The following is a 15,313-nucleotide window of genomic DNA, read 5'->3' as shown; positions in this document are numbered from 1 at the left end:
CATATATTATTACAGTGGTGTTCAGATTAACTATATCTTGCAATTTAAGTGTATTGTTTTGAATGAAATGTGGGTTTGTTGATGCAAGATAGTCAGCCAAGTTTACAATTCTAACTGCTTTTTTTTGTAAGATATAGATGGGTTGGATTATTGATTTATACGTATTCCCCCACACTTCCACACAATAGGTAAGGTATGGGAGTAGTAGGGATCTGTATAGTGTTTCTAATGATCTTTTATTTATAATACCTTTCATTTTATATAATATTGCTATTGTTTTAGATAATTTTCTTTTTAAGGTATTAATGTATGGCTTCCATGTGAGATTTTCATCAATAATTATTCCTAAGAATTTAGTAATGTTTGTTTGTTCTAATTTTATATTATTGATGATTAGCATTTATCATTTACTGTAGGTCTTTGTACTAGATAACATCCACTTTAGTTCACAATTCACGTGTGATTTATGATTAGAATTCTACTTCTGTAAATGTAGGCTAAATATTTATAAACTGTTTAAGAAAAGATTAAATGAATTAAACAAGTTTTCAAGTAGCCTAGTACCCAGCAAAGAAAAGAAAAACAACATTAAACCATCAATAGATCATCATAGATGCTGCCATCTAAAATCAACCAAGTTTGCACCTTTTATTTATGAATACATGTGTATTAATATATCTCTTTAGTATTTTTTTATTGTTTGTATAAAACCATAAAAACTGATGACATGTAAAAGGAAGAAAAGGTTTTTTCTGTCCTGCTTTAATAAAGTTGGAACTAAGAGCAGTTATTTCAAAGAGTCGTTAAAATATCCAACGTTAAGCGTCTTAAGTAAGTAAAGTTTATTTATATAGCGCTTTTCACAGACATTTGTCACAAAGTGCTTTACAGATTAAAACAGTTCAGAACAATAAAATACCTAGAATACATAATAAAAAATAAAACACATAAAATAACTTAAAACAATGCAGTTTTTCATAAAAGCCTGTTTAAAAAGGTAGGTTTTTAGTTGGCTTGTAAAAGAGCTCACAGACTCAATAGATCCAAAAGGTGCAGGCAGAGCATTCCAAAGTTTAGCGGCCATAACTTTGAAAGCTCGGTCACCCCGAGTCTTAAGGCGGGTGCGAGGGGTAGCTAGTTCTGCATATTTGATCTGAGCGGGCGAGCTGGTGAATACAGTTCCAGTACGTCAATTATATAAGGGGAGCCCGACCATGCAGTGCTCTGTGGGTGAGGGTGAGGATTTTAAACTGTGTTCTAAATGAAACTGGGAGCCAGTGGAGAGATTTACTGTAAGTATGGGAGTGATGTGTGACCGTCTATTTGACCTGGGGCCTCATTTAAAATGGAGTGCGTAGAATTCATACTAAAAGTGCACGTACACCCAAAAGCCGAAAATGGCGGGCGCAAAAAAAAATCCGGATCTATAAAACCGCATGCACGGAGACTTCCACGTAAGGTTCTCTTTATAAATCACAGTCCAGCTGGAAGGTTGCGCAGGTGAATCCGCCTCATATCCCGCCCTCTGCACGCCCACTTCATACCAAAAATGGTATGTTTTTGCATATGAATGAGCCTGCTGAGCATGCGCAGTGGCTTCCTGCAGCCTGTTTGGCGTCAGAATGAATGAGGGTGTCCAGCCACCGTGACACTGAATTTCACTGAGATCTGAGATCGAGATGTTGTGGATGAGGTGGAGGACAGGAAAACAACATTATTTTGTGGTCACAGTAAAAGTAGAAAAATAAATAGTTTAAAATACAGCGAGTGAGTGGCAGCACGCCGTTGCTGCGCGGAACACCGTGAGTTCCCCGGCGCAACAGGGGGGACATGACCCCCCATCTTTTCAAAATCATGTTTTTGTCCCCCCCACTTTTTATAGTTCAAAAACTAATGGTAGGATCAGCCATTAACTGCAAATCACACCCTGTGCGAAGGGCCCGGCAGCACCGCTTCACCCCCCGCTCCCCCTCCTCCCCTCCCGTCTCCCCTCAGAGCTGCTCAGGGCGGGTTTATGGTTCCGCGTCACCAACGCAGAGCCTACGGCGTAGGTGCACGTCGCCGCGTACCCTACGCCGTAGGCTCTGCGTCGTTTTAACGCGGGACCCTAATTTAGGCTTACACCTAAGCCTAAAGGTTTCCTAAAGGTTTCACGCGCGCGTAAAACTCATTATATATATGAAAAAATCTGTGTCCCTTTAGGGAAGAAATGAGGGGCTCCGTGGAGCCCCTAAACGCTCTACAAAGCCCCTCATTTGTTCTGTCCTAAAGCGGTGGAGGAGGTTCCCCGCGTGTCACCGCGGCTGCTGCAGCACCAGAGTCCTGACTGACGCTGTGCTTCACACACAGAGGAACACGATCAGCGCTATTTTATTATAAGTCTGATATATGTTGTGATATGTGATGACATTATTAAGAGTATGACATGAATCTGGCTTCATTTCACCACCTCACAGCCTGCATCGCCAGTTCCCCGTGTCTTAAGTAAATTCTTACGGGAGGCCCCTGGTTGCCGTAAAGATAAGCAGATTTTTCGGTTAGTTTTTTCTTTTTAGATCCGAGGCTTTGCGTAGATGGCGGCTTCCGCAACTTTCAGGCGCTTTTTCTGCGCAAGCAAGCTTTTTCTGCGCAAGCAAGCTTTATAGATGAGGCCCTGGGGCCTCATTTAAAATGGAGTGCGTAGGATTCATACTAAAAGTGCACGTACGCCCAAAAGCCGAAAATGGCGGGCGCAAAAAAAAATACGGATCTATAAAACCGCGTGCATGCAGACTTCCACATAAGGTTCCCTTTATGAATCACAGTCCACCTGGAAAGCTGCGCAGCTGAATCCGCCCCATATCCCGCCCTCAACACGCCCATAAATCCATATGGATGAGCCTACTGAGCATGCGCAGTGGCTTCCTGCAGCCTGTTAGGGATGAATGCGTCAGAATGAATGAACGTGTCGAGCCACCGTGCCACTGAATTTCGCTGAGATGTGAGATCTAGATGTTGTGGATGATGTGGAGAGAGGACAGTGAAACGAGATTATTTAGTGGTCACAGTAAAAGTAGAAAAAGTATATAAATAGTATAAAATAAAGCGAGTGAGTGGCAGCACGTCGTTGCTGCCCGTTAGTGCCACGATCGCACGACGCAATTTCCACTGGGGACAGGGGGGACATGTCCCCCCCACTTTTCAAAATCATGTATTTGTCCCCCCCACTTTTTACAGTTTAAAAACTAACGGTAGGCTCAGCAAATAATCAAGACACTCGGGACGGCGGCCCGGCAGCCCCCGCTCCCCCTCCTCCCTCCCGTCTCCCCTCAGAGCTGCTCTAGGCTGATTTATGGTTCCGCGTCACACCAACGCAGAGCCTACGGCGTAGGGTACGCGGCGACGCACACCTGCGCCGGACCCTACGGCGTAGGCTCTGCGTTGGTGTGACGCAGAACCATAATTCCGGCTTAAAAGTAAACAACATGAGCGCACGTACCCGTGCATGACAGGCAGACACACACAGGGAGAAGGGACTATTTCTTTAATTTTTATTTTTTTTAAAACTTTATCCTCATGAAGGCAATTGTTATATAGTCCAACTTTCCTTATTTTAATCAGAACACTTTCTTTTTTCCTCTTCGGCGTGGAGTAGTGGGTTCGGAGCGGCAGCCATCCCCGCCCCCGCCCCCCCCGCCGCCTGCTCCGTTATCAGCACTATTTTATTATAAGTCTGATAAATGTTGTGATATGTGATGACATTATTAAGAGTATGACATGAATCTGGCTTCATTTCACCACCTCACAGCCTGCATCGCCAGTTCCCCGTGTCTTAAGTAAATTCTTACGGGAGGGTGAGGGTTGCCGTAAAGATAAGCAGATTTTTCGGTTAGTTTTTTCTTTTTAGATCCGAGGCTTTGCGTAGATGGCGGCTTCCGCAACTTTCAGGCGCTTTTTCTGCGCAAGCAAGCTTTATAGATGAGGCCCCTGTTCTGTCTCCCCTCCCTCACCTGTCCCGTCTCCCCTCCCTCACCTGTCCCGTCTCCCCTCCCTCACCTGTCCCGTCTCCCCTCCACGAAGACCCATCTACTATGTCAGGAGCTGTACTGTGTTTGCTGAGAGACGTGCTGCTGTGTTGGGTTTACATTTGCAAGGTTTGATAGAAGCGGTTGCCAAGTTTTATTGAAATCTTGAACTCTTGTTGTCTAATTTTTTCCAGGTGAAGAGTGTTAGTTATGCCCTCTACCCACATCTTAGATGTTGGCGCATTTCCACTTTTCCATAGTGTGAGAACCAGTTTCTTTGCTATTATAGTAGCAATACAACCTCTGACCAGACGGTGGCAGCAAATTCCAAAAAGTTAATGTGTGTCAAAACAGCATGTAGTCAAAAGTGGTTTAGGATTCTGTCAGCAAAGGATTATTTTATCATAACTGGAGGGGTAAGCTGCACTAAGTGTTTTATTATTATAATTTGTTTATTAAATTTAATGTCCTTGTCTAAGAAATGTAAAAATCACTGAGTTCTAGATCATTATCACAGAAAATATGAGTTTTCATATTTCTGGTGTCTTGAAAAAGAAAAGAAAAGAAAAGAAAACAATGAATTTTAGTAATTGTGAATCAAATTTGTAATTTATATGAATAATTGTCTGAAGATAAACTTTAGTGGGTATCCAGACTTATTATAGCTTTGTATTTTTCATTAGTTTCAGTGTTAGTTTTAGTTTGTTATTATAATACAGGGGTATTTGTTGTGGGTAAGGTTTAAGAAGTTCAGCGCAGGTATTACAATACAAAACACAACAGCGTTTTGTATTGTAATGTAACAAAGTAACAAAGTTATTGTCGGAAAGTGTTAAAGTCGTGTTCCATGTGTCCCTTTTTAAATTTCAGCACCTGCCCCTCCAAAGGTCTCTGCACGTCCCTGCCTTGGCGTTTACCTGGATAACTAACTGAACTGGGCCAAGAACACTGAGGCTGTGTACAGGAAGGGCCTGAGTAATCTCTATTTCCTGAGGAGGCTCTGGGCATTTAACGTTTGTAACACCATGCTGGAAATGTGCTACTAGTCGGACGTAGCCAGCACCATTTTCTTTGTTGTACTGTGCAGGGACAGCAGGCTGAGGGCAGCAGATGCCAACAGGATCATCAGGATCATCAGGCTGGCTTGGTCCTGGAAGTTCAGCTGGATTCCTTGGTGGTGGTGTCTGAAAGGAGGATGCTGTGTAAACACTCACCCTCTCCACCAGGTGCTAACCTCGAGCTGGAGCTCTTTCAGCAACAGACACCCCCCCCCGCCAGGGAAAGTCTTTTCTCTACCCCTTTTTCCATCAAAGAGGTTCAAGGGCTGGTTCTGGGCCAGTGCTTAGTTTGGGACCGGGGTTTCTGTTTCCACTGACAAAGACCTGGCTCTGAGCCAGAAAAAATGTTTCCAAGGTAGAAGCAACTCTTTGCTGGGCTTTAGGAAAGAACTGCTTACAAAAGCGGAGGAGGGCAGAGTTGTTAAGACCAACGGCAATAGCAAGACTGCGAGACGGCACTGGCCCAGAACCAGCCCTGGAACCAGTTTGGTGGAAAAGGGGAACCTGTGGCCATCAGACTCTATAATTCAGCTACCTCCTGCCGTGAGAGGGACAGTGGACACGCTGATGTCTTCACTTAACCAATCATCACTTCATCACTTTACTAGTTGTTCTGTGATTTAATATAAGCTACTGTTGGGCCACAGTCCTATGTGAACATGGGGAGCCTCATTTCAACTTTAAGGCCTAACTCTTAGACCAGCCTCGATTTTAAGACCACATTGTCTTAACGTTGTCTGCATGGTCTTAAAACAAATGAATTAAGGAATGACTCCAAAGCCCAGCTGGCTTTGCTGTTTATTGCCTTTAGGGGAAATAAAATGAGGTACGATGAAAGTGACACGCGGACTGTGCATTGGTCAGTGACCCAGACTTACAGCAGGCCCCCCTGCTGACGCGAAGAGCGCCCTGCTGGTGGTTAAATAACAGTGGCTTCCCAAATATCGCTCTCTCCAACTTTCTTCACCGCAAGGGAAACGTCCACGGTCCTTCCGTTTTGTAAGGACTACACCTCACACACAAACACACATACTGACGCACACACACATACGCACTGACACACACAGACACACGCACGTAGATGATTTGAAGTTTGTGTTTAACGTGTAGTTGGTGGTTGATTATGTGTAATTTAGGCATCGGAATTTGTGTTGTATCATTATCTTTTAAGACTCGTAAAACACTAATATATTTCTGATTAATTTGAATGAGAGAGGTTCTTTGTGTTTATTTTATACATATTTGTCACAGCTGCTGGTTGCAAAGGTCTGTGCTCGGACTCCTTCCTTCACTGTGATTCTGTAACGCCATCCCTGGCAACACGCTGGCATTCATGTAATAACAGCTACTTTGAGATTGATTTAGCTGTTTAGTTATTATTTCCTGATAAAGTCAGATGGTGCCCCGTTTTGATTTGTTCATTTTGATCATTGATTTTGCTAGTTATCTTCCTTATTAATTATTAATAACTACCATAAGAATAATAAATAACAATATTGCAGTATTCATCAGAGCTGGTGACACAAGAAGGGAAATTACCACACATATGAACATTAAAGTATTTTATTGATAAACAGTTGAAAAACCAAAAAGTACACCTTCATAAAAAGAAATCCTTGCAATTTACAAAAACTGAAATAAAAATGAAGCCTTTAAGTACTGTATATATGTGAAAACGAGAAGATTTATTCTTGTAAGTTCTGCCATGTGATGCGGTCAAATGTCTAAAGCCGTTAACTTCAGATCATCCTGTGTTGGTAAAATGATTTTGTTGCTAATTCAGACAAAGGAATGAGGATTAAGCTTCCTGCGCTGCGTCACGATCAGAGGTCAAAACTCTCCAGAACGGCCTGATGTCAGATTAAACTTCCACTGATAACGTTTTCATTTAGGACACGTTTCCAGTTTCAGAGAGCAGACGGTTACCTGACCTCCGCACGCATCAATAATCCATGTTGGCACCTTCATGCACTGATCAGTCGCTCTTGAAACCTTCAAGGCCCTGAACGGTAAAGACAGTCTTTATACAAGAATCCAGGATTATCTCTGTGCTCATGGTAGCCTTCCAGTGATAATTCTTACTAACTTGTCTCAGTTACGATACCTAATTACACTTCAGCTCCATTCCTTGTTTCCTTTCTCTGCTCCACTGGTGTTTTTAGTGCTGTAGTTCGCCTGTAGTCTGTGGGATTCGTGGAAATTTACGAATGATCCATAAATCTTTTGTGTTTTCTAAGTTTTTATGGATTAGAATACAATCTTAATGGAAGTGGACATCTCAGCAAATGATCATGGTCAGACCGAGCAGGAGAAAACCTTTGTCTAAAAACACCATGGAAGGACATAAACCTGCAATTGAACAAACCAGCAGACTTCTGGAGCCATGTCCTCTGGACATATGAGACCAACGTGGACATGTCTGGTCTCAATGTCCAGAACCAAACAAAGCATTTCATCAGAAACACCTCAGACCCATTATCAAGCCCGGTGGTGGAGGGATGACGACTGGACATCTTGCAGTGACTGGGCCTCATTCAATCTCATTCAATCTATCTACGGCATTCATAAAAAATTAGTATCTCTTAACCTTTTGTAGGTACGAACAGGATAGTGTCAATAGTTACGTCACAGTAATATCACCAGGCTTACGACATTGTGTTTTACAAATTCTGTTATTTTTACACCGTGCTGACACATTTAAAAACACTTTTGTGATTCATTCTCATTTTTAAAACAACACGTTTGGAAGTGTTGCATGTTTTCAGAGAGTGTGCTCACATCAGCTCAAACAGGAAATGATTACAATTCACACAAAGATAAAATGAAAAAACCTTGACATAATTCTTGAAGGTTCCCTTTGTCTGTGTGGAAAAATTAAATACCAATGGTAAGGAAACCAGTTATATTCCTCCCCCTCGTTCCTTAAATGGGCGTTAAAAGCAGCACATGCCCAGGCCGCCATGATATGGCGAATAGAGAGAAATAAAACCTCAATGACGCGTAGAAGCGTACCTTCAGAGGTCGCTGCATGTCGTCATCGGTGTGATCCTGATAACAGTCTCTACGGTTATTGAGTTAACGGGGTTCTCCGTAGCAGAGAGACGTCTTCCTCTAGTATCACTAATGTTTTATCCGTGTAGAGAAAAGCGTGGGTGTTTTATTCATGCAACTTCCCTTTTAAAACCATTTTCTTCTCAACTCTTGATTGATGAAAATGTCGTGAATGAGGACCTCTAAGTGGGCCGTAAACTCCTCCGTTTAACTAAATCACGTGACATGAAATGATCCCAAACATAGCAGCAAATCTACATCAGAATAATTAAAAAGAATCCAGGTTTTGGAACGACCTGGTCAAAGTCCAGAGCTGAACCTGACTGAGATGCTGTGGTGGACCTCCAGAGGGCTGAGTATGAACGTCCAAAAACTTCATGAATTGATGCAACGTCGGGGAGAAAAACGAACCATAATTCCTCCACAAACAAAGAGAGACGGCTATACTTGTTAAAAATGTCATGTGACCACAGGCAGCGCGGCAGCGTCCCAGAACGACGCTGCTGTGTAAAAGCGCCACAGAGGCGCCGCAAGCCGGTGCTGATGTTCTTTTTCACAAACGGGCTCTCCATCGTGGGTTAGTTGTAGCATTAATTATGACACGGTGCAGCGTGTCGTTGTCCGTCTGAGGTTGGCCTGACCTCATTTTCAGACCTGCAGGGTCCAGAGCAGTTTTACATCTTGATATATAATAATAGTAATAATAATGGATCAGTTTTATATTGCGATTTTCTCGGACACTCAAAGTGCTCACAATGTTTCCGTTATATATCAAACTTAAGAATTGAAAGAGGGCGAACTTTCTTTTCCACATGACAACATACACCTCTAAAAGTTCATTTTGTCCATGGCTTTACAATTTCATTTGCTAATTCTTTTTGTCGGACAAGAAATTTTTAGGTTTAAGGCCAGAGTCATCCGCACTGAAGACAACAAACACCGGTGCTGTCAAATCTGACAGGTGAGTACCACCTGACGGGTCACACACACCATCTTGTGACTCTGATGAAGGCGAAAGGAATCATGTCAGGTATTTAAAAAACCTAAAAAATTATTTTCTGACAAACAGAATTAGCAAATTAAAAAGGTAGGATTTCCTGTTTAGGTTTGTTAAAATCTTGGATAATCTAAGGCCAGATTTAATTTAAAGATTCTTTTCTTTTCTTTGAAAGTATTTCATAACAAAGTGTGGTATTTTTATGGCTGAACTAGGAACGATGTTTTTGAGTCCAGGTCCTCTCAAGTCTCTCTGCTCCAACACACCCAGATCAGATTCACGGGTTGTTGACGGCCTTGTATAAACTTACTGTACATTGACAATGTGAAGGTGATCCGTTCATTTGAATCGCGTATTGGAGCAGGGAAACATCTCAAACATGCAGGACGGGGGCTCCTGAGGGCCTGGACTGCCAAACACTGGGGTACAGTATCAGACATCTACCTCATTCTTGACTGAACCATACACTTCTTACTTGTCAGTGAAGAATTTGTTCTTTGTCAACTCCGCCGTCGATACTGCCGCTCCGTCTGAATTGCAAGGCAGCTAAGGTTGAAGCCGTGAGACCACCGAGTAGGTCGACAGTCCCTTTAAACCGGTAAATATTTATGGATGGAGTTCACACATCACCCCTGCTGTGTGAGCAACCAGTTCAGGGAGTGCTGCATGTGTTCATGCGTGTCTGGAAGTCTGCATGAACGAGTATAAATGTGTGTAAATGTGGTGTTTACCATAAAAGTTTCTTGTTCAATAATAAATGTTTGGCACAAGTGTGACGTTGATTCCACTGAGTCTTTGGAGCACAAGTTGTCCAGTTTTTGTACATGTCATCTCATACGGGGGTAATATTTGGATTCCTTTTGAACATTTTCATTTCTATGTGCAGCATTTACGTTGCCGCACATGGTGGTTGAACAAGTGAATGTTGGCAGTGCATGTATGGACTGACGCTTCTACTTTTCACATAATCTGTGGCAGTTTTGGGACACATCTTTGTTTTCCTCACATCTGATTGGCCAGTTGCTCTTCCAGTGGTAGGAATGTTCTGGACATGTATGTGGACCTGAGCTAGAAGCTACCAGCCGGTTTGGACTTGCCACCTCAGCGTGAATGCTGGACACTCAGAAAGGTTTGTCGCTGCTGTGCTGTTTGGAACGAGGATGAGCTGTTGTTGTGTTGTTGTTGCTGCTGCTGCAGTTCTCCCTGGGGTTCGATGCATTATTCTTGTCCAGTCTGTCCATCTTGCCCTGTTCCTCCTTCATGAAGAGGTCAACCAGTAGAATCTTCTCCTTGTGAATCTGGAGGCTGATATCTTTGGGGATATCAGGGATCAGCCAGTCCACAATATCATTCATCAGCATAACAATGTTCTGGCAGAAATAAAAGGAAGAAAGGATTACTGGGGTGTTTCCCAGTTCACCCCACGGGCCTCAGCTGGGTCTCGACCAGCGGGTCGAATCAACCCTAGAACTTTACAGGCAGCTTCATTTTCTTCTTTTTTACATTATTATTATTATGCTCTTTCCCCCTCTTTTTTTTCCTAAAAGGCTCCTCTGAGACTATTGATCAATGTGTGAACATACCAGTATTAAAAACAGCTTTCCCTTTTTATTTTGGTTAAGTCTCACCTGGAAGATGATGACAAAGGCCAGTCGCACAGCCAGCACCGCCCAAAACTCCTTGGAGATCTCGTATGGGGTGGAAGACCAAGGGGGTTCTCTGTAGTCTTTGTACCTTTCAGACCCAAACAGACCGGTTTTGTGATTGGACTTCCAATACAAATTCTTGTTACGGACAGAATAAAAAAAACATTTTGTAATTCAATAACTCAGTTTTCAATCGTGACCAATGTATGAAGTTCTCAGAAGAGTTGCTTCACCGGAGCTAGGTTAAATAGTCATTCTGCTGCCCTCTTCTGGAACCAGCTTCCCAAAAGCCAAATGAGCACTTGCTTTGGGTGTGATATTGTAATCGTCATTTTTATGGTGTTTCAACTACTTTAATCCTTTTTTATTCCCATTTTTATCTTAATGCCCTGCTAACACCCTCTGAGTTGTTTGTGTATGAAATGGTTCAGAAAATGGTTCATTGGATTAAAAGCAATTCACCTCGCGTAGATAACAGAGATAGATAACCGTCACATTTTCCTACCTGCATATCTCAACGTGGCGTCCAAGGTGCATGGGGTCCACGGTTCCTTTGCCTTCCTCAAAGTGGCTAACATTAAAGTAGGAGAGTGTGTGGTTCACAAATCCGTGCATGGAGCCATCCGGACTGTACATGTACTGGTACACCATCCGAGGGATGAAGTCTGAGGTGAACGAGATGACAAATGCCTGGAAGAGGTGGAGGTTCACATGTTACCTACAGAAAGGAGACTGGAGCAAGAGTCAGTAAATGTTTTAGTCTCTTGGAATTAATTACGGGACTAAATCCTACAAATTCAAACCAAGTTAGGTTGGAATTCTTAATTCTCTTAATTGTCCCTGTATATATACAGTGTAGATATATCTCCATACATAGCTTAGCATATATGTATTTGTGGTGATCTTGCCGAGAGGGTTCAGGACTATGCAGAGCAACATCTCCTCCATTTATGCCACATTTGATAGTGACTTGTTCACGTGCATGCAAATGGGGGCTATGTGCACGCTTATTTTGGCCGCTGTGATAATAATAATAAAAATACATTTTATTTATAAATGACTTTTATGACACTTGAGGTCCCCCGTACAGATAAAGTCAGAATGTACAATAAAAACAATAAAATACCATATAGATGAAAATAAAAGGAAGAATAGAATAGAATAGAATAGAATAGAGTAGAATATAATAGAATAGAATAGGATAGGATAGGAGAATTACTTTATTGTCATTGCACAAGTGCAACGAAATTGAGATCGCAACTTTCAAACTCTGACAGATCTGGGGTAAAAACAGACTTTAAGTCTCTTTTGCTTTGATAGTCCTAAAACACCTCCCTGAGGGCAACAATTAGGTGGTGACCAGGGTGGGATGGGTCTCTGAGGATGCTGTGGGTGCTGAATAGGACAACAAACAACCTTTTCTGCGGTGCTGGTGACCGTCTGCAGTGCCTTCCTTTGTGTGTGCAGCTGGCGAACCACAGAGATGCTGTCGCTCAGGACAGATAACAGTGCAGCGATAAAAGGACATGAACACCTGCTCTGTGAGGCTGTTCTCCCCGAGCATCCTCAGGAAAGTCTCCGTTGTTTCTTTTTTAGTAGTGCTGTGGTGTACAGGTCAGGTCTTCCTGAATATGGGTGCCCAGGAACAGGAGGTCTGGGACCCACCCAGTGTTCATTTCTGATATTAGGCTGAATGTCTGATTTCCTCCTCCTGAAGTCGACTATCAGCTCCTTCACCTTGGAAGTGTTGAGGATGAGGTTATTTCTCGAGCATCAGACTGCCTCTCCACCTCCTCCTTGTATGCGGTCTCATCTCCTGCAGAGATGAAACTGCTCCGGTGGCGTTGTACCCAAACTTGATGATGCCGTTGTTCCGGTGATGGGGGATGCTGTTGTGGGTATAGAGTGTGTAGAGGAAGGAGCTTAGTACGCAGCCCTGTGGGGATCCGGGGCTGATGCTGAGGAGAGATGTGGTCCTACTCTCACCCTCTGGGAGCAGTCTTTCAGGAAGTTATAAATCCACATGTGTGTTGAAAACCCCAAGTCCAGCTGTTTTGGTGACCAATCTGCTGGGTATGATGGTGTTAAAAGCAGAGCTGAAGTTCCTGAAGAAACTAACTGAAACTGGTGCTGGTCGACACTTCATACTTTATACGTCCTGAACATGAAGGCCATCAGGACCCATTAATGGGCTAGATACCCAGACCCCAGACCTGTCGTCCTAGCTCCCCTGGCACATCAATCAATCTCTGCTTGTGATATCAAGACACTTCTGGATGTCGGAACCCTGAGCCACCAGGCACTGATTGTTTAACTTTTAAGAATTTTGAAAGTATGGAAAGGTCACACATCACTTGTATATAAGCTCTGTCATTGGTGTTGTTTGTATAACAATCCATTACCGTTGTCTCTCGTCCACAAATGTCTTGTTCCCTTGCTCCCGAACCCATTGATGATTCATGACCCACGACCCCAACAACTGACACAGATGTTGTTATCCAGGCTATGTCCAGGTCGGCTTGGTGCTTCCACTCATATGCATACATATATGAACATATGTGTATGTATACACACACACACATATATACACCCATATACGTGTGTGTGTGTGTGTGTTGTGTGTGTATATATATGTTTGTATATGTTTGTGTTGTGGGTGTTACTTACATTAATAATGATAGCCACCTTCGCTACCCCTCTCAATATATTGTACCATATACCTGTAAATGTGGAAATATGTAAGAACTGTAAGAATGAAAACATAGTTTTGATATAAGTATTTCCAGCAACGTCTTTTCCTGCCACTACATCATGTTTCACGAAACCCACCGATATCTTTTGCTCTTGCTGCCACTGGTCTTCGCAACTCGGTGACAAATTTCTTGGCATCTAGTCGTATTTCAATGATGTTGTTGAGCAGGGCGAAGAGTGGAGCCAGCGGGAAGGACGCCACGAACAATGTGACGAAACCAAACTGGATGACTAGAGACAGAGGGACAAAATTATCAGCATGTCCTCACTGCAGAGCGTCTTCATTTATGTTTTACTCCCACAAATCCCACTCATGTTTTCTCTTTTGTCATTTCTGATGTTCTTGCCATCCTGTTTAGAGATCACGTAGTGGCGCTTTTTCCCGCTCCTACGGTAAATGGTGTTGGAACTCAGCTCTATATATGAGCAGTCTCGCTGGTAAGTCGGACCTGATGACTTCGCTCCTCATGTATGACAAGAGGTCTATTTCAGGATTTATTAACTGTCACCACTCAGTTTATGGCAGCGGTGAAAAAACTCTTTGCCGTGTTGGTGTGAAACTGATAACTGCTTTCCACATTATAAAACTGTGTACACGCTTTAACGCCTTCACATTTGGGGGCTCAACTCGTACATCATAAATCTCACGCATCACCCTTGAGCATTCAGCTGGCTACACCGAACTGCTAAACAGACAAAACAAGAAACCTTATGGGATAGAAGATGTTACCAAGCAAGTTGTGGTTAATATCTGTCTCATGTCCCACATGACCCACAGGATTTGTGGGAAACTCAAGCTCTAGTCATTTTTAAGTCTAATTTATGATCAAATTCACCCTTAATCATTCAAAATGCAAAATACTGCAGAAACATGATCATGACATTGTTTGACAACATTTTCACTTTACTTTTTTTAATACTTGAAATATTTTGTTTTCTAAACTATGCAAAAACCAAAACAAACACAAAAAAAGCAAAGAGGTTGAAATATTTCAAGTGACGGTGACTCAAGACGATCTGGCTGCAGACTGTGCAGAAACTGTCCAGACCAGGGCTGCTGAAGTCCGGTCTTCCAGGGCCGCTGTCTTGCATGTTTTAGATGGTGTCAAGCTCCAACACACTTGATTCAAATTCAAATTCAATTCAATTCAATTTTATTTATATAGCGTCTAATACAACAAAAGTTGTCTCTAGACGCTTTCCAGAGACCCATACCCAGAACATAAACCCCCGAGCAGTTATTACATAAACAATGGCAGGTAAAAACTCCCCTAGTGGGAGAAAAACCTTAAGCCAAACAGTGGCAAGGAAAAACTCCCCTTTAGGAGGGAGGAAACCTTGAGCAGGACCAGGCTCATAAGGGGGGACCCTCCTGCCGAGCGCTAGACTGGGGGTCAGGGACGGCAACAGCACAGCAGGCAGGTGGAAGCAGCAGGGGTGGGGACCACAGGCCAGCACGCAGCTCCCGAAGCTCCGGCCCAATCAGCAAGTCCCAGGTTGGGGTGCAGGGTCGGGGAAAGGTTGAGAAGGGGCAGGGCCAACTGAATGGCTCATTATCACTCAAGGACCAGAATTAAAGACCTCTGCAGTAAACCAGTACAAAGCAGTGGAGAAACCATTAAGTCACTTTACCCACTGGACCTGAACGCCCTTCCCAGGAGGATTACTGGAACACGCCCATCGTATGAAGGAATTAGATATTAGATGGTTAATAGAAGTTTGATGATTGGCACCTAGCTTGGACTGCATAAACAGCCTCTCTAGAAATAAGTGTAATAATCCATAAATCTTGTCAAAATTGTCTTT

The 15,313-nt window shown here is 43.0% G+C and overlaps 1 protein-coding gene across 4 annotated transcripts in view; it reads right to left on the bottom strand.

Annotated features, from left to right (window-relative positions):
- Positions 1-6,617: 6,617 nt before the first annotated feature.
- Positions 6,618-15,313, bottom strand: part of LOC133444097 (anoctamin-1-like) — a 64,718-nt gene continuing 56,022 nt past the window's right edge. For 2 of the 4 annotated variants that reach the window (XM_061721596.1, XM_061721597.1), the window contains 5 exons: positions 13,586-13,738; positions 13,424-13,476; positions 11,262-11,446; positions 10,739-10,844; positions 6,618-10,480 (listed from right to left, as the gene is read on the bottom strand). In XM_061721596.1, coding sequence (XP_061577580.1) covers positions 10,232-10,480; positions 10,739-10,844; positions 11,262-11,446; positions 13,424-13,476; positions 13,586-13,738 — 746 coding nt within the window. In that variant the 3' untranslated portion in view covers positions 6,618-10,231. Of the gene's footprint in view, positions 10,481-10,738; positions 10,845-11,261; positions 11,489-13,422; positions 13,477-13,585; positions 13,739-15,313 lie in introns of those variants that run through there. The other 2 variants (XM_061721598.1, XR_009782703.1) reach the window with 2 other exon arrangements.

This window comes from Cololabis saira, chromosome 5 (genome assembly GCF_033807715.1).
Source record: "Cololabis saira isolate AMF1-May2022 chromosome 5, fColSai1.1, whole genome shotgun sequence".
Lineage (NCBI taxonomy): Eukaryota > Metazoa > Chordata > Actinopteri > Beloniformes > Belonidae > Cololabis > Cololabis saira.
The sequence above is the reverse complement of the archived record's forward strand: the minus strand, read 5'-3'. Positions and strand labels throughout refer to the sequence as shown.